Source organism: Melanaphis sacchari, unplaced genomic scaffold (assembly GCF_002803265.2).
Source record: "Melanaphis sacchari strain LSU unplaced genomic scaffold, SCAv2.0 Contig73_pilon_pilon, whole genome shotgun sequence".
Taxonomy (NCBI): Eukaryota; Metazoa; Arthropoda; class Insecta; order Hemiptera; family Aphididae; genus Melanaphis; species Melanaphis sacchari.
Window position 1 is genome coordinate 1,409,664 of NW_020271525.1, and position 23,998 is coordinate 1,433,661.

The 23,998-nt window shown below is 34.7% G+C and overlaps 1 protein-coding gene across 6 annotated transcripts in view; it reads right to left on the reverse strand.

The window, feature by feature from the left end:
• Positions 1–1,045: 1,045 nt before the first annotated feature.
• The window catches only part of LOC112600991, a 208,002-nt gene continuing 185,049 nt past the window's right edge, over positions 1,046–23,998 (reverse strand). For 2 of the 6 annotated variants that reach the window (XM_025348370.1, XM_025348374.1), the window contains 14 exons: positions 13,552–15,230; positions 11,028–11,100; positions 10,893–10,933; positions 10,101–10,283; positions 8,446–9,550; positions 7,297–7,531; positions 6,870–7,015; positions 6,684–6,793; positions 5,369–5,579; positions 2,552–2,761; positions 2,425–2,487; positions 2,041–2,348; positions 1,781–1,932; positions 1,046–1,625 (listed from right to left, as the gene is read on the reverse strand). In XM_025348370.1, the coding sequence (XP_025204155.1) occupies positions 1,320–1,625; positions 1,781–1,932; positions 2,041–2,348; positions 2,425–2,487; positions 2,552–2,761; positions 5,369–5,579; positions 6,684–6,793; positions 6,870–7,015; positions 7,297–7,531; positions 8,446–9,550; positions 10,101–10,283; positions 10,893–10,933; positions 11,028–11,100; positions 13,552–15,230 (4,822 nt within the window). In that variant the 3' untranslated portion in view covers positions 1,046–1,319. Of the gene's footprint in view, positions 1,626–1,769; positions 1,933–2,040; positions 2,349–2,424; positions 2,488–2,551; positions 2,762–5,368; positions 5,580–6,683; positions 6,794–6,869; positions 7,016–7,296; positions 7,532–8,445; positions 9,551–10,100; positions 10,284–10,892; positions 10,934–11,027; positions 11,101–13,551; positions 15,231–23,998 lie in introns of all 6 variants that reach the window. The other 4 variants (XM_025348371.1, XM_025348373.1, XM_025348372.1 and 1 more) reach the window with 4 other exon arrangements.

A 23,998-nucleotide genomic window follows, 5' to 3' on the forward strand; every position in this document is an offset into this window, starting at 1 on the left:
TGGTTTATTCTTTTGTTGATAAATAAACTACAATTTAAAACTTTAAAATTAGTTAAAGCTTGTGTCATCTTACATACGTTTATTTTTGATTAATTTACAAAATGTATAATAATAGTCCTTAGGTCTGCTGACTGCTACATAATATACATGTGTGTCGAAGTGTCACGTTCCATCGCTTACTCGTTACTGACAAAGTAAATTATTATCATTTTATTTCAATTTACTTTAAATTGTACTCGGTATATCTAAGTTTATTGTTAAATTATCAACATACAAATCCTGTTGTATTTTTCCGTTTGATATTTATCTTTCCTTATTAAACCATATAAGAGATAGTCAACGTCTATTAATAGAATTTTTACTTTTAATTTTTGTATTCTTTTGTTTGGATAATTTCAGTTTTTTCAACAGGACGTGAGGGATGGACCAATGATATTTTTAATAATAAATCTATAAGTAGAACTATAAAATGAATAGACATTTTAAACACATAAAATCATGTATTGCGTAAGAATTATCATAATTTGATATTTGGCGCATACAATACAATATATAGTACATAAAAAAAGTTAAAACCAATTTTAGGCTTACATAAAAATTAACAGTACTTAATTAGTAACTTAACGAAACAATAATTCAACAAAATTAATATGTGATAACTAATAAAGAGAACAATAAACAAAAAATACAAATTAAATAGGATAATAAAGATGAGACTACATAAGCGAAACAATATAATAAGGAACAGTAATTAACCACATTGAATATTACAATTAAGAATAACAATAAAAGTTTAGATTTCTCTGTATACAAATTGTTTTACAGTAGAGAAATACACGATTAATAATAATATGCACACACATCGGAATTTTTAAAACATTTTAATACTTGGATAAAGTTTTTTTTTTTTTTTTTTAAAGTAACTATGCATTTATTATTATAGAAGTCATTTTAGTAATTTAGTATGTTGTAAAATATTTTTACATGAAAAAAAACCATTGAAATAGAAATATTACATTTAACAGAATATTTATTACTTAAGCCTATAAAACTGTTATTATAATAGTTTTATTATGTTATATAGTTAAATAGATACAAATTTCTACTTAGATTTGGTCAATTAATTCCAAATGCAAAATTAATATTTAAAACCGTACATAAACTAATTTACAATTTAGTTAATATTTATACAGGTATTTAAGTATATATAAAAATGTCCATGGGGTTTAACAATATAATATTAACTATAAACGTTGTTTGGAAAGTGTAGACATTTAATCCATTTGCTAATCACTGATTAAATAAGTGTTTGCATCGTTCTATATGGCTGTTGGTGGTAACACATTGTAGTCATGTATGGATGATTTAACTGTTTCATAGATGGGACGGTTGTTGTCTGCAGTGGATGAGGTCAAATTGTTATAGGTCATGTATTCAGAATGTGGGTTATTGCATAATGTTTGTAATTTTGTCAAATAACTGTCAAAGTGTTCTTGAGTTTTTTCGGAACCTGATTGACCATCTGGACATCTCACTTGTTCTAAAAATGACATCATATTGTTCCTTAGGTTTTCATAGTACCCATTCAAATGGGAATTTTGTCGTTGAGATAAGATTTGTGTTTCCTGTAAACATGCAAAAATATCAGATTGTTACAATTACTTAATATTTAACTTGGTAAAATTGTGGAATATTGTTGTAATACGACTATTATATCATTAGAGCATCTTTTTGGAGTGTTTTTGCTTTTTTGGAATGTTTGACACTACCTTGGGCCTACCTTATCCCCGTGTCGAAGATGAGCCTCCATAGCATTGATGTCTGTCTTCAATCTCAACATTTGGGATTCGACGCGTGCATTTTCTCGCTGCAATTCTGTTATTTCAGCATCCAAAGTAAATAGATCTTCACCACCGTTCCCCATATTACAATCTAAAAACCACAACTTTTTTACCTTTTCTCCTCCTCAACATTTGACTTTTTTTGAAAATTGTAAAAATCCCACAATTTTACCAAAGATAATCTTAATACTATTCTCACCATTATGAAGTTGTTTCGAGCCGTACATATGATGATATAATGAATCAGCAGCATTTGCTGGGATAGGTTTCTTTCCAGATGCTAAATTAGGTGCTGATGGATGGCAAACGCTGAGAGTTGGTGCACCACGGTGAAGAAATGAACTAGAGTTTAAATGAGATGGTTCACAGCCAGTCTGATCGGACTGCTGGTGATGGTGTTGTTGTTGTTGTTGCAGTTTGGCTATATTAGCTTTATGTTGTTCAACAGTTCCCCCACTTTCGAGTACGCGCATTTTGTTACGATTTGCAATTGGACAACCGGATGCACTAATAATAAATATTATGAGATAAGCATGGCTAATGTAATTAACAGTAAAAATTAAGCTTTAAAAATGTAATTTACCTTCTATGAGATAAAAATTTGCCTGTAGCATGTCCAGATCCATCACACCCAGGTATAGGGCATCTAGAATACAAATTCATTATAAATATTTAACTAGTTAGTTTAATTATGTAATAGTGCAATTAACCTTAGTGGCTCAGAATCTTGACCGTCTCGAGGTTTACTCTTTGGCTTATTGGCTCGAGGACATCCAGATAAAGATCTATGAGAAGAATAATTTCCTGTTACATGACCAGAACCATCACAGCCTGGTGTGGGACATTTTAGTTCTTGTGAATGTGTTGAAGAAATTCCTGGTTGTGATGAAGAACGATCACTTCTTGCACAAACAGAAATACTAAAAAAAATAATTTTTACTTAATTCTAGTCATAATAAAAAAATTAATTACATTATTAATTAATTAAATTAAACATTTACTTTTTTTTTATAATCATATACACTGACGTATTTGGTATAAACATTTTATTTTACTGTCAATTTTTTTTTTTTTTTTGTAGACATATAGTATAGTCTATAAGTGTTATAATTATTATAATATACTTATATTAAAAAATTATTATTAAATTGAAACCTTTGTTTAACCTATGATAGGAAAAGAATTTTTATTTATCCAACAATCTACATAGAAACAATTAAAATAGTAACAAGTTACAATTAAAAAATTAAATAGAAATACCTAATGTAATTAGAAAATTTAGTCTGAACTGAAATCTGAATTAAAAAAAATTTCTTCTTCTTCTTCTTCTTTATTTTTTTCAATTTCTTTATGAATAATATCTTTCTTCTCTGTACAGGTTGATTTAACTCTGAGTGAAAAACATTCTTTTAGATATGATTTTCTTCTGGCCTCTTCATTAATGCTCAAACAAGATGCAATGAAATTATCAATCATTTCTGATGTACGATGTGGGTGGTTTAATAGCAACACAAAACACGATCGGACCGAGAATAAAATGTAATCATTTGCAATGTTGGGTGATTTGAGAGTCACTGATAGTAATTCTTTGTAACTATCCCAATCACCCGCCAACAGACAGAGTCGCATCTCATTAAATACCGGTTTCAAACTGTTTTCCCTCATTGTCTTGCTTGAAGAGTGACAAAGTGGCAAATGCATTTTGTAGGTACACAGCCAGTCTACGTACATTGATGTCGCGGCACCTTTGTAAGTGGCACTTATCTTTGCCTTTCTGCCAACGGGTTCCGATTCTCGTGACTCCAATATCGTTTCAATGGCTTGCAGAACACAATTCTTCGGTAAGACACGACGATATTGGATTTTAGGGTCGAAAGATGAGCTATCCGAAGATTCGCTGAATGTCAGTTGCATTTTCAAAACGTAACTATTGTAGGTTTTAATATTAGAAACGTGGCAACCTTACCCCTACAATTTATGGCCTTACTCACCGGACTTAAGTTCAATACAAAAAAAAAAAAAAAATATTAGAAACGCGGTTAAATGCTATGGAATGGATAAAATCAAAAATGATTTGACTTGTGAAGCGATGATAATTTACAAACGTAACTATTCAATATTATCGGCCAGTAGCAACAATTATTCAGTACGTATTTTATTATTTAAATGTTCACTGTTCGCCCTGTTCGGTGTAATTAATAATTATTATAATATAATATCAGTATTCAGAATTCAGATGTATTCACTGTTTGCTTAAAAATTGTCAATAGTACTATTAAAGATATCGTTGTCTGTGGTCGATAGCGATGATAATTGTTATCGCATCATTCAAACAGTATGGCCATATGTTGAAATATTTTATCATAATATGTCAAGCGGGCTTTTTATAACGAATCTAAGTATTAACAAACTCCTTCCACCACGGTCAGTCAAGTTTTCGATCATTTTTCCAATAAGCATAACAGGTTATAATAATTTAATCGTAATTGGATGTGTCGATGTGTGTGATGACTTATGAGCTGTTTTTACTTTTTATTATTATAATTTATAATGTAAGTGGAGGGGGATAATAAATTTGTCATAAGAATACATTATTATAAAGTGATTATTTTTACGAAAAAAGTAAAAATAATACTTTTTACATTACCTATGTATTGCGAAAAAACAATTACAAAGTAATATTAGGTATTATTAAACAACAATAAAAAATAATAGCGTCATCATCATAAAAATGTCTACTTTTTAAAGCAGTTACGAGTAATAATTGACAATTTTTGAACTTAAGCATAAAAAGTAGGTACCTAGCTGCTTAATATAGTCTTATGATTTATAAATATATTATTATAATAAACTGGGCTCAATACTTAACGTACTAAAAAACATTAAAAAATGCACTTAAATTGTTAAAATATGATTTGTGAACAAAATTAGGTACTTAAAAAGTTGAAATATTTATGGTTTATTTTTCCCTTTTAAAATGTATCATAATAGTGATAATCAAAAATAAGTTGATCATATCATTCATATCTTACATGAATATGAACATGGCCACATGGGTACATATCATGTATAGGTACAATTGTTTAAATATATTGACACAGTAAAGAATAAGAAGAAAAAATTTATAAGCAAATAACATAAAATAATTTAAGATATTAATACATACAGAACTAAAAACACCATGTAAATATCGTATGGTACTATAATATTGTTTGTCGTTTGAGAGTGCAGATAAAATAAAAATAATTTTTATTATTGAAATTATATTTCTGTACCAAGTTAATAATAGGTACAATTATAAGTTAATGTTAATTGCATAAAAGAAGACGAGTTTTTTTATAAATATTTTAATTTTTAAACGAATATGTAAAATATATAATAAAAGTGTTAACGTTTTAAATTTGAAAAATAAAGTAAATAAGTTGTGAAAAAATATTTTGGTATTAGATTGGAATATTTAGATAAATTAATAAAAATAATATTAATACTAAATAATGATAGTAATGTTAATAAATGCGTCCACGTACCTGTCGTCTTTGGACGAGACCGAGAGTTTGTCTTGTTGCGGCGGCGGCATACTGTAACATGGATTCTGAGAGAACCCGTTGGGCGGTGCACCTTGCTGGTAAGCACCTGCCGAATAGCCGCACGAGTATGTTGACGTGCTATACGGCGTTGAGTACCCATTTGCGTACTCTGGCATCGGATATCCGGGATGTGGGCTCAGTGACGTGTAACCTATACGACAGATGGCAAGATATATTATTGGTAAGCCACGACGCGGTGTACACAGAAAACATTGCATAGAATATTGATTATATATTTAACATCCTAAAAAATCATCACTCCCCTTGAAGTTAAGAATTTTGTGAAATACTTAAATATAAATTACCGTATGTCAATACCGATAGTGAGTAAGAAATTATATTTTTTTTATAAGATCTTTAAGCATAAAATTACACTTGATTGATTAAGCAATTTGTGTAGTGTTTATGTATTTTTTTTATTCTATTAAAGTGCTTAAAAGTTTTAAGAAGCCGAATATCAAACTATTGTAAATAATATTATCTGTTCGGTGCTTCTTAACAGTATTTTTTTCTCAGTTTAATTCAAATAAAGTCAAATTATTAGAAAGCTGGAAAGTCGTAAAAAGATGATGAAATTTATGGCTACTCGTTTTTAATAAAATACATTATGGTAATACTTAGGTATTGAATTTATTAAAAAAAAATAATAATCATAAATACTGGGCATTTTTATAGACTTTATATTATGTGATAAATGTGTTTCAATGCTTATACTATCTTGTTCGCGTGTTAGGGTAATTTATTAGAGAATGAATATAAGTTGACGGATGAGGTATAGACGATCGATGCGGTGTGACTTCAAAGACATTGCGTCAACAAAGATGGACTGCAGTATACAATTTGGAATTTTATTAACAATAAAGTGGAAAGTTATGTACTGTGTCAATTAAAAATTGCTACATATTTAATTGTATTTAATATTTATAGTTTTGGATATCACGATCATGGGTAATAGGACGTTTGCGTATTTCTATTGACACGAATGACTTTTTGTATAGGCAATTTACACATATTATCATAAAATTTAAATATTTTAAAATTATACTCTCATTATGTCATTGATTTATCATCCGTTCGTGATACTGAAGTACAACTTATGCCCACTGCTAGAATATTGTTAAAACATGGAGTGATAAGCAAACGACTAGTCAATTTTTTACTTGGGAGACTAAATAATATAAAAACGAAAAACTGCGTCTATCGTTATAAACTTATAAATAAAAACGATACATGGATAATATAGTATACTACATACCGTTCACATCTCTATAATGGTCCATGTAATGGGAACCTCCGCTCTCGGGTGTCGACTCTCTGCTATATCCGTTAGGTGCTCCGCCAGGAAACACTAGCCTGCCAGGTGCCCTGTAACGGGGACAAATGATTGTAAACAATCTCGGTAAAAACCCCTAAAGACTAATCATAAATGACATCGTCATACCTGTTGACGCTGAGGTCCAAAGTTTGACCTTGTGGGCTTGGTGCTTGATTGACTTGCGGACTGGATGTCGACGTATTCGGGCTGGTACGGTGTCCGGCCGTTCCTGCGTAATGGTGTGGACTTAGGCTGTTTGAATACGTGACAGTCTGTGTGTAAACGGTTGAAAAATAACGGTTAGATCAAAGGCTTTAATTACAATATTTAGTTATAATGTACTAAATATCATCAACTATTCGCATTTTATAACGTTAAATACTTCCGATATGTATGCAGAAAAGCTATATTTAATAGTAATATCGTCTTCCCACAATTAGAAAACCTAACTTAACTCAGGGCTCCAATTCTTCCTTAGAACGCGTATTTATGACTTTGTCACGGGTCACAATGGTTTATAAAAAGACGATCGTAGACCGTAGTATAATAGTACCTGTGGACTGGTTGAAGTCACGCTGGACGTGGACAGATCCATAACCGACACTGTGCCCGGCGACCGGGTTAGCGGTAGCGGCAACGGTAACGGAAGTGGCTTCATCCCGGTACTCGCAGCAGCGATGCACTTCACCGACAGATTGATCGCTGCTGCTGTGGGAAAACCCGATTGGATGACCGGGCCACCGCCGGTAGAAGTGGGTGGATTCGCTCCTTCGTACTGGTACAGCGGCCTATGACGAAAAGAAAACAACGATTTTGTAGTGAAATAAATCGCTAAAAAGCAATTATAATTGCCAAAAAAAAAAAAAACCATTTATTTTTTTACCTAGCTTGAAAATTACAAACAAAACAAATTTGTTTTTCTTTTCCAAAATGTAAAACTCTCACTTAATAATCAAATTGTATTTCAATAATTATTTAATTTGCTGTTCATTATTTCATCGAAAAGAATGTATAAGTGTGAAAATACTTACAAAATTATGCTATAAAACACATTTAGAATAAAGTAAAATAGAGTTTATTTATTTACAATTGGAATACTGCGAAATAAATTTTTATAGATATAAGAAATACTATTGTACTCGCCAAAAAAAACAAAAAAAACATCAGCTATAATATCCGAGCCTTTCTATTTCGAAGTTTTACGAACTTAAATCTATTATTCACTCAATATTTTTGAATATTTTGAACTTTTAAACCTTCAATTGAATTTACTAATCAAGTTTAATTTTAAAAAAAAGGTATAACGATGTAACTATATAAGATGTACAAGGTCATTAGTAATCGGGAAATAAAAATAATATTTTAAGATACGGCTGTTTATATTTCATTAAACATAAATTATACATTAGACATATTATAGATATCATAGAATCGATATTGAACTTGATTTTTTTCAAACCACTCAAAATATTCGAGCTCGAAATAATCGATTTAGAGTATTAATTTTGAACGGATTTCGAACTGTTCGAATTTCTCGAAGTCCGGGATGTCGAGAGTTCAGTAAGTTCGAAAACCCATCTCTATAAAGTATTGTTCGTAAGTTCTCACGTTGCATCGTTTGCGACGTTTGCGTAGGTAGGTAGGTACACACATTTTTCGATTGGACATTGGACATGTACCTATGGTTAGAACGAGCCCTTACCTGGGATAGAGTGGCGGTTCGATGGCATCGTCCATCTGGACGGGCTGTTCGGGCTTCATGATCATCTGGTGCGGTTGGTACATGGCGGCGGCGGCGTCCCCGTATTCGGACGGGTACCGTTGGCATGACTGATCGGATTCGTAGCGGTCGGCGTACGCCGCAGCGGCTGCGGCCACGGCCGCGTTCAGCGGATTGGGATACGACGGCGGCCTGACGTGGTCGTACTGCGACCGAGCGGGAACTTCCGTGGAATACGACGGCGACGGCCGGTTGATGTTGGTCAGCGCGTAGTTGCGGTCTGCGGCCACCGACCTGTTGTACATGTCTTGCTGTTGGCCACCGCTGCCGCCGTTGATCTGCTGCGGTTCGTACGGTCTGTGTTGCAGTCTTGTGTTGTTGTCCATCAACATGTAAGATCCGGACGAACCATGTTGTTGTTGTTGTTGTTGTTGACCTGACATTCCACTGTTGCCGTGTGGTTGGATTTGTTGTTGTTGTTGTTGTTGCTGCTGTTGTTGCTGTTGCTGTTGTTGTTGCTGCTGTTGTTGTTGTTGTTGCTGCTGTTGTTGCTGCTGCTGTTGTTGTTGTTGTTGTTGCTGTTGCTGTTGATGGTGGTTTATGGCATCCATGCTACCAGACATGGACGACGAGTTGGAATCGTGACAGTGGTCGTACGACGACATAGTCATCGGAGTGCGCCGGCTGCACGGGGGCGTCACCGAACGACACGAACCAGCCGAGTGCATTTCCGACTTGATGGTCATGGAGTCGTCTTGCGTTCCTGGTGCGGCAACGTCGCCGCAGCATCCCATCTCGGTCTTGAGGCGGAGTTGTTTAGCGTCCGGCTTCTCGTCTTCCATGTCCGGTACGTTAGCGTCTAGATCTTTGTGCTGCAACATTTTGGACGGCTTGACCGCCAGTTTGGCACCCACGGCCGCCGGACCATAGTACGCCGTGGCCGCCGTCAGGTATTCCGGCGACCGGCCGGTCGAACCACCGCCGCCGCAGTGGTCACCGTAGTGGCCGCCCATCTGCTGGTACGCGTCTTTATTGATATTGCCCATGTGCTTGTACTGCTGCTGATCGAGTCCTCCGTTGTTGCACACTGGAAATCGACGGGGAAAAAAAACGGAAATGATGTGTCGTTCTCGGCAATAATGCGGTCCGAGTTTTGCTGAGAGTAGATCGCTATAACACTGGGTGTCTGGGGTTTTTGTCGATTGTCAGTGTGTGAAATACCCATACAGAAATATTTATATATGAATTGCTTGTCTCCCATTCTCTGCTATAGGGAGTTGCCGAGTGCCAATAATATTAGAAACAGATAAGTTATACGCACTTGAACACAATGGCGTTATTGCGTTGGAGGGAAAGTGGTCGCACCCAGATATTAATGAAAATGATAATTATGAAATTTACTTTTGTTAGTCTATTATTTATATTATGGGATAATGTACACGACTGTAAGTTAGGCGCAATTTGTTATCAATAATAATGAAGTTGGAGACTTAATGAATTTATTATCAGTTGATAAAATACATGAAAAGGTAAAGAAGAACTGATTTTATGCTATCTTTCTTTAACAAATGTCGCCGTCCCTCTGGACTTATCTCCCATTGCTATTAATCCATTTCTTTATAGGTCTTTGGGAATACCTGTAAGCGCGGCGATGTGTTGTTGTGACAGTTTTTTTTGCCGTTCTCGCAACGCCTGTTTGTTGGCCGCCGCTATTGGACAGCCGGACAGGCTCCTATGCGTGTTTCGATTGGAGTTCACGTGTCCCCGACCATTACATCCGGGAGTGGGACACTTTAAGATCGTTTCGTGCAAGGCCAAAACTGGTCAAGACAATATATACACACATATATATATATTTATATATTAAATTGGAATCGATTTCGTAACATGCAACATTAAATACACACGAACAAACAGCAAAAAGTTTTTTTTCTCTTTAATTGTTACAGTAGGTATTGGTATAAAATTAAAAAAAATAAAATCGATGGACAAGGATCAAGAATAGGGGTAGAGAGAGTGTGATGTCATCGGGGTGGATATAAATTGTTGCATATTATTTATAAAAATACATTAGGTAGGTACATTATCATAATACAATATGTTGGTATATAATAAAAACAAAGAAACAAATCTCTATAATACAATAAGTACGATGCTGTTTGTGTTTTTATCGGTGTACCAGATATTTGCGGTAAAATCTATATAATAAATATATATATATATATGTGTATAATGTTGCACGTGACGGATATGCATTGATGTTGGTCAACGAGAGGGCAGTGGTGCAATTTATCAGCTCTCTACCCCCAGCAAAAATCCGGTGTGTCGATGAATTGGTTTTGTTCGTTGCATACAATGCGCTTTTAAGTAAGTGTTGTCGACAGGAAAATAATTAGGTTATACGTTAATATGCAATATGCAATACTCACTTTCTGGCGTCACTTTGTCCTTGCGGGGACATCCCGACAAGCTGCATGTACGAGCAGAAAAATATACATAACATGACCAACTGTACTCATATTAACCCGAAATCATATCGATTAAAGTAGGTAATGATAAATTACCTTCTGTGGTGCGAATACAGTCCTGTAATGTGTCCTTGACCGGTACATCCTGGCGTGGGACATTTATTTCCATCTGAAACATAAAATTTACTTTGTAATCTGTTTCGAATGCGTTTTCTTTAAGCTTATAATAATATTTATTATTTCGTTAGGGGAGCTCTCATCTTTTGTTTCACGTCTGAAACAAAAGAATAAGAGATGGGATTTTTTTTCGGCGTTGGCGATCACAAAAGGCGCCGACTGTACTGAATGGGTAGATAAGAAACATTGATTCTGGAAGTTGCCCCCGGCAAGGGTGTTCGGTTTGTTTTTATTTTATTTTTGTTTTACGAGATATTATTTATAATTCTCTTGTTTTTAATTAAAAATGCATCGTTTTAACGCTCTGTCGCCGTCTAAAAAAATTATAATTAAAAAATATACACATCGATGGTCAAATTCCAAATGGTGCTAAAAGGAGAAAATCTTCATGGGTAGATAAGCAATAATATTGAGAAAGGAAATAAGATTTAGTAAATACTTATGTATATAATACATTATATTATTATAATATACATTTATTGGTATAACAATTTATGATTAGATTTTATTTTCCATTAAATTGTTATTTATTACATTTATGATTGATAAATTGAAACAGCTTATCAAATTATTGACGAGTGGTTTAACAAATGTTAGCATTTCTTTTTGTAAAATATTTCAAAGTATAATAGATAATGTTATTGATTTATATTTTAATAGGTTTATAGATTCAGGTATATCATAGTCCATTAATCGGCTAAATCTACGAGAATTACACCAAACAATAATAATTATATTTTAGATTAATACAAACGATTTTGAAAATTTACAATATTTAATATTAGCGTTAAATAAATATATTAATAATTGTATAGGAACATATTTATTTTATTGACAATAAAATACGATAAAGAATTTAAATATTTGGGTTTTAATGTTTAATGATGATAAATTATAAGTTTCTAAGAGATTAACATGCTTATTAGGTTTTAGGCGCATGTATAAATTAATAATATAAGAATATTTTAAATATTATTATAGATTTAGATTATTACAATTCATTAATAGGCTTAATATATGTTTTCCTACGAAATTAAAATCTTGGATGGTGTTTATTCAATATACAATTATAATCTGTAAATAAAGCGTTGAAATATATTTGTTATTAAACCAATTATTTATTGTAATACCAAGAGGAATTTAAAGTATAGTATTTTAGTAATATTTTATAATAAAAAAATATTATTTAGCTTTTATATAATTTACTTTTAAATATATTTGTTATTTAGGTGAGTTTAAACTTAAGTCATCATACTATAAATTAAATATATTTTGATATTAAAGTGACTACATATAGTCTATAAATGTGTATATAGATATGGACAGTGTCTAACATCAATTTATTTTTGTCGAGGAAGGGTTCGAATTAATAATAAAAATTTTATAATATGTTATCAAGAAATTTTTTAAAGTTATTTTTTAAACGATTTTTTAGGTAAAAACTGAATCATTTTTTTTATTATAATCAAACAAAAAGTTATTATAAAGTATAAAGGTGGTGATTTTTAAATATATACTTGTATAATACATTTGAATCCAAATTACTTGAGTATAATATAATAAACTTATTTGGTATATTATGTTTTTGAATAAGCTCAGTCAGAAATAGATAAGGTTTCAGTGGCTTATATCAACGCGTAATAATACAATACTCGTATTCATGGACAGTTTAAAAATCAAAATATCGTTGCGATGGTCGGGCGGAATTGTCGTCGTGCGCGTATAAGTTATCTTAAAGTTTGTCGGGTGAGACAATAACATATAAACATATAATATATAAATATATATATATACTATGCAAACGAGTGGCGTGCACGTGGTAGTATAATATACGTACGCTGAGCACGCGATAAATCCTATAGGAGGAAGCGGATGGAGAGGAAGAGAATTGTGTGCGACTAGGAGAGAGAAAGAGTAAAAGAGAAAGAATGAAAACGACGACGACAGAGGAAGTCGATGAAACGGAAACTGGCGAACATCGCGTGCGTACAGTATTAAGAGACTGCGGTTCTATGTACAGTTGTGGGTACAGCGGTGTGGGTATTTATAATAAAATAGTGCTAAGACGGGTATGCTGATGGGTATACAGGAAGGACGGAGGGTGAGAGCAGTGTTAACAACTCGTACCCGTTCGTTGCGTTTGGGGTTAAGTCGGCACGTGATCGGCGTGGAGATGTCCTCTTAAACCCGCCCACCCCCCAACGGTGACCCCGAGCCATCGCGACTATTACACGGCTGCTGTACAACGCGACGACGACATTATTGTCAACAACGTCGACCGACTTCGTTATCCTCCTTGAATGTTAATTAGTGTTAAATTGCAACAGGATTCGCGCGGGGGCGTACGTGGGGGATCGAAACGATAATAACGCGCGCCACGTCTTGGTCGTCTCCGCCACTAATGATGACGGGCCCTTAAACCGTATCGCTTATTGCTGCTTACCTTTGTTGTTCATGCATCCGGGTAGCATCATTCCGCTATCCATGGGATCGAGAAGCAGTTTGGGCGTGCCACCGCCGGACGTCATCCTCGGCGACAGGCCATCGCCGCCGGCCGCGCTCACCACCGAAGCGCCCAGCACGCCTTCCCTGGCCACGTCTTGGAGCGCGGAAGCCGCCCGGGAGTCGGCGCCAGCCGGCTGAAGTATGGTGTACTGCTTGGACAGCGGACTGGGCGAGTCCATCTTGATGACAGCCCCGTCAGCCTTGCAGTCGGCCGCACCGTTGCTGCAACCGTCGTCTTCCAATTTCACACAGACCGGCTTGACCGGCGTCACCGAACCGCCATTGCCACCCACTGCGTTTCCGCTGGTCAACAAGTGTTTGGCCGGCGAACCGTGCCCTACCCCAGCAACCGCCGAGACGCCGTTGGACACCAGTCCGCCGCCGGGCACCGTGTAACCGACGACGAAAGTGGCGCCGGCCGGCGGATACGGTCCCAGCGGAGACATGGCCGCGCCGACCGCGGTGGGCAAGTCCAGGCGGGTCGGGTCTTTGGGCTCACCGACGCCGCCGCTGGCCACCGGCCGGAACGCTGAGAACGCCGTCTTGTCCATCAGGTACGCGTCGTACGACGACGACTCGGACTCGGACTTCAGAGAGGTCATCATCTCGTTGGACCGCATGTGACTGTTGTTGTTCCTGCGGTCCACGTCCATCTTGCGCCGGAGCCGGTCGCCGCCGGCGTGACCTCTGCCGCGGCCGCGTCCGCAGCCACCGCTCTCGTCGTTGTCGTCGTTGTCGCCGTCGTCGTCGTCGTCGTCGTCGCCGTCGTCGTCAACGCCGCCGCCGCCCTTGTCATCGCCGCCACTGCAGCCGCCGTCGCCACCGCCACCGTCGGCCGACATGTCGATCTCGAGCTCGTCCGACGAATCGTCCACCAGTTCGTTGAAGTCCGGTTCGTATTTGGACGGTGCGTATTTGTCCGGTTTCTTGTTGTGATCGCACTCTTTGTTGTTCTGGTCGATCTTGTTGAGCAAAATGTGATCGAGGTCGCGGCGTTGTTGTTGTTGTTGTTGTTGCGGCGGCTGTTGTTGTGTCGGTTTCTCGTCGCCCGTGTTGTTCTTGTTCTCGTCCACTCTGATGGCCGTCGGCGGCGGAAGCGGCGGATGGGCACCGCTGGCGTTGCCGATTTTCTTCTCGTCGAACAGGTTGACGAACGCCGGCGACTCGTACCGGTCGTCGTCGTGTCCTGTCCGGTAGAACGAGTGCCGTGCGCCCGGCCACCCGCCCGATAGGCTCTTGAGCGCCGCTTCCGTCTCGCGTATGAGCGTCTCGTCGTCCACCGCCTCGTCGCCGCTGGCCTTTGCCTGTTTTTTCGGCACGGCAGCAGCCGTCTGTTGTCCGGCCGCCGTGGCCGACCCGGTGACTGGCTGACCGGCTAGCGGCCGTTTCTTGGGCAACACCATTGACTTTTGCGCCGCCGCACTGCCGCCTCCGTTGTTGTTGTCTTGCTGCTGTTGTTCCGACGAACCTTTGTTGTTGTCCTTGTTGGCGGTCACCTCTTGCATCTGTTTCAGCGCTCGTCTCCTTTTCTTGTGCGCGAACGTCTCGTCCACGGTTGACTGGGCCTTGTTGCAGGCCGCCGCCCCGTCACCCGATGATTTGCGTTTTGATGTCGACCTGCGTGCATGACGTACACAATTAATAACAATTCTTACGAAATTGCGAAATGTTGATAGTTTATTTTTACGTTTTAGCGTTATAACTTGGGATGGGTTTTCGAACTTCATGAACTCAAGACATATATCAAGGTTCGAGAAATTCGAACGTTTCGAAGTCATTAGGTATCGAATACCTGCTTAGAATTCTTCGAATACATATAACTATTCTATACATTTATTTTTTAAAACATGTCTCGAGAATAAAGTATCTAAGAGTAAAAAATGGATTCGAGCTTTATCTAGATGAAATTTGACCCATACTTAGCTATAACATATAAAAAACTTTATTATTTAATCAAAGACATTATTTGATATACACGTAAGAGACCCTACTTTAGTATAATTTCACCTCATCAGCTTGGCATTAAATCCCGCCATTATTTATGTTATAAACTATAACAAAACTCCAAAATAATAGTGAATATTATATTTGTAGATATAAAAATGTGTTAAGTGATCATCAAAAGCTGATGATATTAGCTAAAAACAATTAATTTGTTAATAATTATGTATTGTAAAAATACTTAATGTTAAAAATAATTAATAAATGAAAAATCATATTTTTTTTTATATTTTTTTTTTGTTTAAAATTTAATTTGTTAGTTCATAACATAATAACTAAAATACTACCTATTATGATCTGTTGACAGTATAATTATTAGAAAGATTTTGCTGAACCTCATCGAAATAATTATGAAGGAGAGGAGGGTTGAACAGGCGTCACTTAGTCATCCCATATTATTATGTCGGAATAATGTTTATGTATTTTGTATTCACGTTTCGTTTGTTTAATATAATTAATTTAGTGTATTTACGTATTTTTCCAATAACGAAACGTCACGTATATTTTTTTTAATTATTATTATTATTATTATTATTATTTATTACCCATCTTGAATTTTAATTGACTGCTATTCACGATCTCGATCGGTTACTTTTTTTTTTTTATCAATAATTATGTTACGACGAGGGAGGAAAAATACCAATAACGCGTTCTTTTCCACTTCTTTCTCGCTCGCCGTCAATCTGTTGTTTAATTTGCCAAAGATCCGTTTTTCTCGGCTCGTTAAGTATTTTTTTAATTAAAAATCGCTTGCTGACTTTTAAATTAATAAGAAAGAGGAAAAGTGTATAGCTATACTTAATAATAATATCGTGGTGATACATTCGAAAGACCTAACGTTGGCGAATGGCGATTGCGGGGTAGTATACGTGGAGGGTGTAGCAATAAGAAAGTGTACTTATATATATATACGTATATATTATATATAGTAAGATACGAAATTATTATCAGACAATGGACAAAAAAGGGTTTGTTTGTGAGATATTATATGCAGAAATCAAATAACGAGCATTTAAATGGCAGGCACAGCACGCGTGTTATTATCTGTAATACAGATTACTTTTATAAGTATATATTATAAAGTATAGAAGAATTAATATAAGTATTTAAAATGTTGATAAAAAAGATGAAAGTTAATTGAGTACTATGTAATCATTGAAAAAATAGTTTATTTGCGTAAGATGGATTATTATATTAAATTATTTCTATATTATCTAAAAAAACTTTTGCATTAATAAAATGAAAACGGATAAATGATAATCGAACTAAAATTAAATAATATATAAGTATATCAGAAGTCTTATTACAAAAAATCATAAAATTAAGGTAGGAGACAAATCATTTGATAAAATAATGAACATTTTATATAAAATTATATGAACTATTCGACTGATGATAGTCGTATAAACCAAAATGAAAATTATATTTGTTATAGTAAAACAAATGATAGTTAACTATCAAAAAATAAAATAATATTGATAGAAAAAAAAAAATGTTTAGTTAATTTCTTGGCATTTATTTTGTAGGTACTTTGTCTTAAAGAATTAAAAGCCTACACAAATCTACATAAGTGTATAATTTCGTATTCAAAAATAAATACACAATATTATAGAAGTTACTATTGTTAATGCATTATGTATGTACAGATAAAGTGCTCATTGTCAAAAAGTTAACCATCATCGCTAATCGTGTCGTATAACATATATATTATTAAAATACTATATTGATAATACAAAAATCAGCGTTAATATATTCTTGTGATTTATAATAAGTGTGTCACGACTGTTTCGATGGTCTAAAAATGTTTGGGTTTTTAGCGTGAAGTAATTTTTTTTAAATTTAAAGGTATACAATCAAGTATTAAAAGTAATCTTGTGTTTTACTTCCCGTTATAGATGTTCCACTATTATTGACTAATATTAATTTCCTTGTTCCTCCTCAGAACCTCCATTATTTCCATTCTGTATCTTTACGTGTGCTACACATTATTTAAAAAAAAAAAAAACAATTCTTTGCACAAGATGATGAAGTTGGCCAACGAGGACTCATCATTCTTTGTTTTATTTATTATAATTACTATTATTAGTGATGTTCCTATTAGTTTGTTATTATTAATGTTATTTCATGACATATTTTTTATTAATTTTTAAATTTTTTTTGTTACTTTTTAGACATTTTTTGAATTTGCCAAATCTTGGTTTGTTTATTTAATTTTAATTTTTTTTTTAATTGAGTTCAACCCTTAAATGTGTATTAAAATGAATTTAGTCAATATATTTATAATATGTATTACGCATATTATACGGGTTTTGTAGAGAATTTCGCGACTGAATCGAGAGTATTACGAACGCGAATAATAATTATTCGCACACGATAACGATAAACATAATCGTGTATCATATATATATATATATATAATATTATTATACAGGCGGTCTCGGAGTCGTTTCGATAATGCTGACAAATCGGTCTTGCTTCAGGTCTTGCGTGTGTTTCCACTACCACCACGTCGTGTCGTTATTATGATTATTGTGGGCCAGGGACGTATAGTACTGTATTATACACGAAAAACGTGTTCCGCTGCACCGCGCTCTTCGAAAGGGGATACGAAAGCAGGGCCTATATTCAGTCGTGCTTTTGCTGTGGATCGAGTATGTCCCTCGTCGGTCGGTCCTTGCTCCGCGTGGTGTAACCGCGAACGATCTTTTTCCCGGACCGTAAAATGATATAACACTGTCTCATGATGAAAAAAAAAAATATGATATTTTTTTGGCTGTCGCTTCATGAGTACTGACGGGCCGCCCCATAGGCAAAAAGTTTTTCAAATCTCTAGATGTTTCATCCCCCTTCTTCTACTTCATGATAAATTATTAATTTTAGCCAAATGAAAAAAAATAAATTAAATAATAACAATCGACTTCTTCTGAAGCGATAGATTGAATAAAATAAATTGGTAAAAATAATTTATTCATTTATGTAATGTTATACATATCATTAACTTTATATATCGACTTACCTATATTTATATTTTAAAATGCGTATTAACGACTTAGGTCTTAATGAGATTAAAAAATTTTCTTGAGATTGGTTATTACCCGTAGTAGTAATTATACTATAAAACAACAAAAGAATGTGATGACATATTTTTATTAATTTCGAATACATAAAATATTATAAGTAAAAATATTTATAGAAAAATAAAATAAATAAAAATCCATTACACTGACTTACGGTTTTTTTGATGATAAATAAAAACCCTTAAAAGCTTATAACATTTAAATTATAAGCATTCAGGCAGTTTTTTCTCAGATTTTGAACAATATATATATGATATATAGTAATTTTATTAATTAAAAATACTCAATTACGAAAAATATTAATATATATTTTTTAATTTTGTTAAATTAGAATTTTTGAATATATGAACATTTATAATTTTTTTTTTAAATTTTATATTTTATAGTTACCTTCTATTTTGTATTATTTTTATTTTTTGAATAATAATACTATGCATTTCAAATTTAATGCTCAAAAATAGAATATTTTTCTGATGATTTTGATGTAAAAACTACATTTTAAATAAGTCGTCAATTACTCATAAATTATTAAATTATTAAACTAAGATAAACGGAGTGGAGTGACACAGATGATCAAGGCTTTATTTTTCTAACGCTTTGGACAAACGACATTTTACAGACATTTATATTATTATCTACATATGTTTTAGTTTTCGTTGTTATCTAAGCGAAATTTTGTTTTATGTATACCATTTCGAAATTATATTCGTTTCATTTATGAATACAGCTAGATAAGTTCGGAAGCGATGCTTTTATATATATCTGCTGTATATAAACATTTATATTACCAACGCTGGTTTATGTCTCAAAGAAAATGATGAGTTATTAAGAAAACGATCAATTTAAATATTAAACATTATTATTACGACTTCTAGGTGGCGTAATTACTACCTACCGGCTGCGAGGTGCACTCGAAACGGGAGAGCTTTCAAAATGTCAGCATTATAGAATCGCGTTTCGCCGATGGGTCTTTTTCTGTCGTTGACTATTCACTTCAACTGGTAATTTTCGTTTTATAATGTCTTTTTTTCGTTATTTAGATCGCAAGAAAAACGGTTTAATATTTTTTATTGTTATCGCACAGTCTTAATATACGTAGTAGGCATTATCATTGAGCAATAATATAATAGTAATACAATTTAAATGCACACACAACATTTATGTATATATCTATTATACACAGATACCTCACCGATGATGTAGTGTCACGCTAGTAAACACGCCGCCGCCGGTACGGTTTGCCGCGCGACACGACGTTTACCTTTATATATATATAGATATGATGTATAGCCCGTCGCCGAGTGCATGTCAACACTACATTAAATGACGCGGCGGCAATGATCATTCGAAATGATCCTCCCTCCATAATACCCACCCGTAGAACGGCATTTTGTATCCTATTATTAACGTATTACCGTCATGACGTTTTAATTCAAAAGTCATGACAACGACTTATCGCTCATATACCTTCGTGGTAAAGAAACAAAAAATAAAAATCGTACAACTGACAAATACGTACATACTAACCCCAGAACCTCAACGATTATTACGTTCAACGGCGATTAAAATTTGCAAAAATATTATCGAATGTAAAGTCGTTACGAATAGTGTTCGATTATACACATTGCTGGTGTTTTGTGGACGATTCAATATTTTTTGCACATGAGTACAGCTCGTTCTTCCCACATTTAAGTATAGGTAACCGGAATCCACCGTTACCATTATACGGGCAGAACGAATCACCGGACAGATTAAAATAATAGCTGAGTAGTAAAAATCATCACTGTCGTACTAAATACTAAATCATTAAAAACGTATCGTAAACATTTTTTTTAGTAGATGACCCTAACTTAAGCCGTTCATAGAAACCAACGATCTTAACCGTATTAATAATTGTAATAAAAATAATAATCTATTTGTTAAAATATAACTGGTAGAAGTCCAATTTTTTATAACAAACTATACACTTAAATTAAATTTAAAAAGTTAATAAACAAAATAAAATAGATATAAAAAATAAATATGTGTAGAGAAACAAGAAAAAGAAAACAAGTTAATTATTCATTATGATAAATAAATTAATAGTAGACATTATAATAATTGTAAGATTATAGTAAACAATACAGTGAATTAGAACTATATATGATGATTATTTATTATATTTAATTGACCAGATAAGAAATTAAAAGTAGGATAATTTATTATATAGGGACGTAACTCTATACTTTGGACTTTAGGAATGAGTTTTTTTTGAAGTTAGAATTATCGGATGTGATGTGGAAAAACAATAGAGATCTGTTATGAATGATAATTAAGTGGGTTTTAAACTGGTTGCGATTTAGTAAATACGAAAGTTAATATGACCATTGATTATATTGTATAGAGATAAATTAATATCAATATATCCACCGCTACATAACGAAAGACTTGTGGACAAGCTCAGTTGTGTGCGGATTACACTGTAGTTTATTACATTGTTCAGTCAGTTGGAGAATTTGGTTTATTTTCTATGTTCTTTTTTTTTATCCTTTAATACATAAAAACGCAACGATTGTGCAACAAGTCGGGACTTGCTCGGACGCGCTGGGCGTACGATGGCCAGAATTAACCGTTTCCCCGAACTGCTTTTGGTTTTCAGCTCCTATGAGAGGAGGGGGATACGACAGCCCGAAAATGTGCCGTCTGATATCATCATCGTAACGTCGTTATTATATATCAGTGAAGATAAAAACAAGCCGTGGTCACCCGTAGGGCTGTTAAGTACGTTAACCCTCCGTTGTTGAGCAACGGCTACTATAATATAATACACAGTAAAGCTCAAATAATAATATTATTACTGTTATTGTTATTATTATTATTATTATTGTCGTTTTTACGGTAGGCGACGTGCGTACTGGAATATAATTTTTTTTTATCGAATTTAACGATTTGGGGATAGACGATTCGAGTAATGATAGTAATAAAATAATAAAAAATCGAACGATCCTTTTTCAACATTCAACTGCTGCTAATGGAAATTTATACTTGTGATACTATTGCTGGCGAGTATTCGTGTATTAGTGTTTAAATAGTAGAAACAAAAATAAAACCCGTATTTACGCTAATTAATGATACGTTTATTCACCGCGAATACCATGAATATCGCATTTTCTGATTTTTTGATTTTTTAATTATTCGCGTAAATGAAACAACCGGTTTTATTTTAATATGAATTAAAATAAATACATTCGAGAACATGAAGTGTGACTGCAGATGCAATGATATGGACGAGTTTAAAATTTTGATAAAAATCGTTCGTTCAGTCACCGCTGCTATCGGTAAGGTAATCAGAAATGAAATTAAGTGTTCGTCGGGTGAAAATAATATAAATAAGAATAGAAGGCCGCTTTTATTCGTTAGTCCACCGGAAAGTGCGGTGGAGTATAGAAATCGTCCGAATCAGATGGTTTTTCTTCTATTTTGAATAAAACGTCTTTGAATAAAAATCGTTCTGCAGAGAGGAAGGTTCGAGCTTAATCTACCGATGGCGTCTTATATACGCGTATACAGTCCCCAACAGTGTGCGGGACTCTGATTTACGACCATCGAGGAGGTGGCCACTGCTGCGCCGTCGTTGTCGTCGTCGTCGGCGGCAGTGGAAAGAACTCGCGCGCCGTTTCTACCTCCGCCGACCTTTTAACAAGGGGTGGTGGTGGAGTTTCACCCCAATACTACAGCCCGATATGGTGTCTTGATTTATAAACCTCTTCGTGGCCGCTCGGCAATATATAATATGTATATATACGCACAAAGAAAACGCACAGACGACGACGACGACGACGGTTTAATCTCGATTTGGGATTTGGACACGCCGACTCCTCTCGTTCTCTCCTCCAGCCACCCTTCACACGAAAACAGCGCGCGACTTAACATCCACAGACCGTATTTATATATATATACATATTATACATATCGCGTGAGTTGCACAGCCTGTCGTGCGTATGGGGTCACATAAAGTTATTTTGCTTCAGGTGTATGAAGGATTTATGTGCTCGCGATTGTATCGGTGGCGTTGGGGTCGATCGGACAAACTCGTGTGTATATATATATATATATATATATGTTAACCGTCGGGCTGGTGTTGGGGGTGGGGTGAGGAGAGGTATAGCAGAATAGTGCTTTATTAGTTTTACCCTACGTGTTCTCTTTCTCTCTGCGGGCCCACTTGAGTTTTCGATCCGATTCGATCCGATCGTGGATTCACCGCGACCGTACGAAATGGTTATACGATAGAGCACATATTATATTAATACTATACAGCGTATATATAGCGTGAAATGTGGACACGATGTCTGCGTGGCATGAGATGGGGGGGACTGATAAACTTTCCGGTCCGAAGTTTGTCTGGACAGCGTAGCCGATGGCTTCCCCTGGATGATAGTGCGCATATCTCTTACAGACCGGGCGATGGCATCGTAGGCGGTGGTTAGTGGCTTATATAATATTTTATCTGTATGCTATAGGTTACGAACACGGCGACGAGTAAGACTCGCGTCCAGACTAAAACTGCGTCTAGGTTATCGAATGTCTTTAAGACTATCTGGGGAAAAAAAAGGATAAATTCTAAGCATTTATCGCATCCGTACACTACTGCCGTATCGAGTTTTACTGTTCAATACATACCTATAAGGTATGATAAGACACAATATCATGTTTACGTTGTATATGACCGAAATACTTTAAAATATCGTGATAAGCGCTTGGCGTTTCTTAGGCCAGATAGACCGCTACACTAAATTTTCTAATGAGACGGCAGGTTACTACGGCTCTGTAATAATAATATGATGTTAGTGACGCACCACGTATTATGATAATAAAAACTACAAATATGTACATAGTCATACTGTTTTAATATCTCATAAACAGTTGAATTCCGTTTTAGTAGCTGTGAGTGTTGAGCGCAATAAAGCATGCGTACAATATATTATTATTATGTTCGGCATTTGGTTTTTTTTTTTTGTTTAATTTAATCACAATTTTGTCATGACATAAATATTATTTAAAAAATAATATGATGTAAAATATCAAAAAGAAAAAAAAAAAATTAAACCAAATACCATACAAAGCAATTTGTTATGTTTAAAATTCATTTGACATAACACGCGAGTATACATAGCAAAACTGGCTTTTTTTTTTAATAAAAATATTTTATTTTTACAAAAACGCGCCGTTTTAAATAGTAATAATAAAAGGTAGCTGCAGGTAGATTGTTTGTCAAAGCCATAAAAAAAAAAAAAACTTGTTTGGTAAAAAAAAGAGGAATTCGTT